The sequence below is a fragment of the Gekko japonicus genome, unplaced genomic scaffold, assembly GCF_001447785.1.
Source record: "Gekko japonicus isolate JY-2015 unplaced genomic scaffold, Gekko_japonicus_V1.1 scaffold12146, whole genome shotgun sequence".
NCBI lineage: Eukaryota > Metazoa > Chordata > Lepidosauria > Squamata > Gekkonidae > Gekko > Gekko japonicus.
Genome location: NW_015169494.1, coordinates 1 through 2,510, shown reverse-complemented (window position 1 = coordinate 2,510; position 2,510 = coordinate 1). Strand labels below are relative to the sequence as shown.

General features: G+C 56.1%; 1 protein-coding gene across 1 annotated transcript; it reads right to left on the bottom strand.

Annotated features, from left to right (window-relative positions):
• Window positions 1–1,894: 1,894 nt before the first annotated feature.
• Window positions 1,895–2,462, bottom strand: LOC107115070 (the record flags this gene model as incomplete). Its single annotated transcript, XM_015416671.1, has 1 exon — window positions 1,895–2,462. A coding segment is annotated over one exon (568 nt), but the record flags the coding sequence as incomplete, so codon positions are not given.
• Between the last annotated feature and the right edge of the window lie 48 nt (window positions 2,463–2,510).

The window sequence follows — 2,510 nt, the reverse complement described above, 5'->3', positions numbered from 1 at the left end:
AGCGATTTGGCTCCTGCGTAAATTATGTTTGCTCTGGAGCCCTCCTCCCTGAGCGAAGACAAAAACGTGTGATCTGGAGGCTAAAAAACTGTGAGCTAGCTCACACTCACTCAGCTTAGAGGGAACACTGGTCTTGACGTATTTTCATTACTATTTATATTGCAAGCCACCTTGAGTGCCTATAAGGCCGGAATGGTGGCAAATAGATGTTTTAAAGTGAATCAATCAGAACCCCAGCATGCACAGACACACGATGGTGCGGAGTAGTTTTCTTTTGCCCCAGAAGGCCGGACCAGAACCAACGAGTCGGAATTAAATCCGAAGAGTCGAAACATTAGGAAGGACTTCCTGACAGTTCGAGCGGTTCCTGAGCGGAACAGGCTTCCTCGGGAGGTGGTGGTGGGCTCTCCTCCTTGGGAGGTTTTCAGACAGAGGCTAGACGGCCACCTGACACCCATGCTGATTCTGTGAACTTGGGCGGCTCACAAGAGGGAGAGCAGGAAGGGTCGCCTCCAATGCTCCCTCTAAGCTGTGGAGTCTTGTGACCAAAGATTCTACTTTGTGAGCGACCGGCATTAAAGTTGTGAGCCAGCGATTGGGCTGCTGCCTAAATTACTTTGCTCTGGAGCCCTCCTCCCTGAGCGAAGACAAAAACGTGCGAGGCAGAGGCTAAAAAACTGTGAGCTAGCTCACGCCAACTCAGCTTAGAGGGGACACTGGTTGCACCATGGCTTAGTCCTCGTGGCCCCTTTCTTACACGCCCAGGGAAATGCCGATCGCCACTTTGGGGTCAGGAAGCCATTATTCTCCAAGCCAGTTTGGCTGGAGATACTGGAGGTCTTTTTGCATCTTCTGGGCATGGAACAGGGGTCACTGTGTGTGTGTGTGGGGGGGGGAGGTATTTGTGAATTTCCTGCATTGGGCAGGGGGTTGGACTAGATGACCCTTGGGGATCCCTTCCAACTCTATGCTTCTATGTTTTAAACATACAAAGAAGCAAATGTTATACAATCTGAGGTCCCGCACTTCCCCAAACCTTACAGCCCCAAGCCTCACCCCCCAAACTGGGGTCACTGGCAGTGTTCCCTCTAAGCTGAGTTAGTGTGAGCTAGCTCACAGTTTTTTAGCCTCCGGCTCACAGATTTTTGTCTTTGCTCAGGAAGGATGGTTCGAGAGCAAACTAATTTATGCAGTAGCCAAATGGCTTGCTCACAACTTTAATGCCAGTAGCTCACAAAGTAGAATTTTTGCTCACAAGACTCTACAGCTTAGAGGGAACATTGGTCACTGGGTGTGTGTGTGGGGGGGGAGGTATTTGTGAATTTTTCTCGTTGGCCTACCGTCCCATTTGGTTCAGTGACACTGTTTCTCTGTATCCGGAGATGGTGACTTCCGACATTCTGTGCTGCATGGCCCCCTCCCAACCCTCTTTCCGTGCACTTTGCAACTGGATCTTACCGCGTGAAACGGCAGAATCCATCGGCAAGCGATGGCTGAAGTGCATTGAGAGAGAGAGAGAGAGACAGAGACAGAGACAGAGAGAGAGATTGGGTTTTTATACCCCGCCCTTTGCTACCCAAAGGTGTCTCAGAGCGGCTTACAAACTCCTTTACCTCCCCACAACAGGCACCCTGTGAGGTAGGCGGGGCTGAGAGAGCTCTGACAGAAACGGCTCTTTTCCCAGGACAGCTCTGGCCAGAACTACGGCTTGCCCAAGGTCATCCAGCAGGTGCAACTGGAGGAGTGGGGAATTAAACTTGGTTCTCCCAGATTAGAGTCCGCGCATGGGTGGAAGTGCCAACACCCCCACACACAGAGACACACACACAGAGACACACACACAGAGACACACACAGAGAGACACACACACAGAGACACACACTCCAGAGCTCACCTGGCTGGAAGGGCACCTCCGCATCCTGACCCAATGCTTCCTCGGGCTGCCGGGTGAGCACTGCTGAGCCGTAGATCTTCCTCCTCTGCCTCTGGAGCTCCCATTCTCGCTCCTGGGCTTCTTGGACCTCCCGCTCTAGGAGGGACTGGGGGCTTTTGGCCCGCAAGGAGAAGAAGGGGTTGGCCGTGGAGGGCCTCTCGGGCAGGGCCTGGGCTACTGGGCCGGTGGCACCGTCGGTCTCGGCGCAGGGCCGCTCCCTGGTCCCCTCCGAGCTGCCGGGCACGGTCTTCGCGGGGGCCGGCGGTTCCGGGGCGGCCTGCTCGAAGATCATCTTCTTCTCCTGCAGCTCCCGCGGGGTCCCGCGGTCGTAGGCCCCCCGCACCTTCCCCAGCTGCACCAGGTCCTCCTCGCGCTGGCACTCCCGGCGGATCTCCCGCTGCATCTGGACGCCGGCCCACTGGAGCTCCTTCTCCTTCGCCAGCGGGGAGGGCGGCACGCTCTGGCTCAGGAACGGCCTGATCCGCACCTCGACGTACTCCGGGGCCCCCCGGGAGCCGGCCAGGCCCCTCTGCCGTCGCAGGAGCTCTTCCCGTTCCAGGTGGAGGCGGATCTCTCG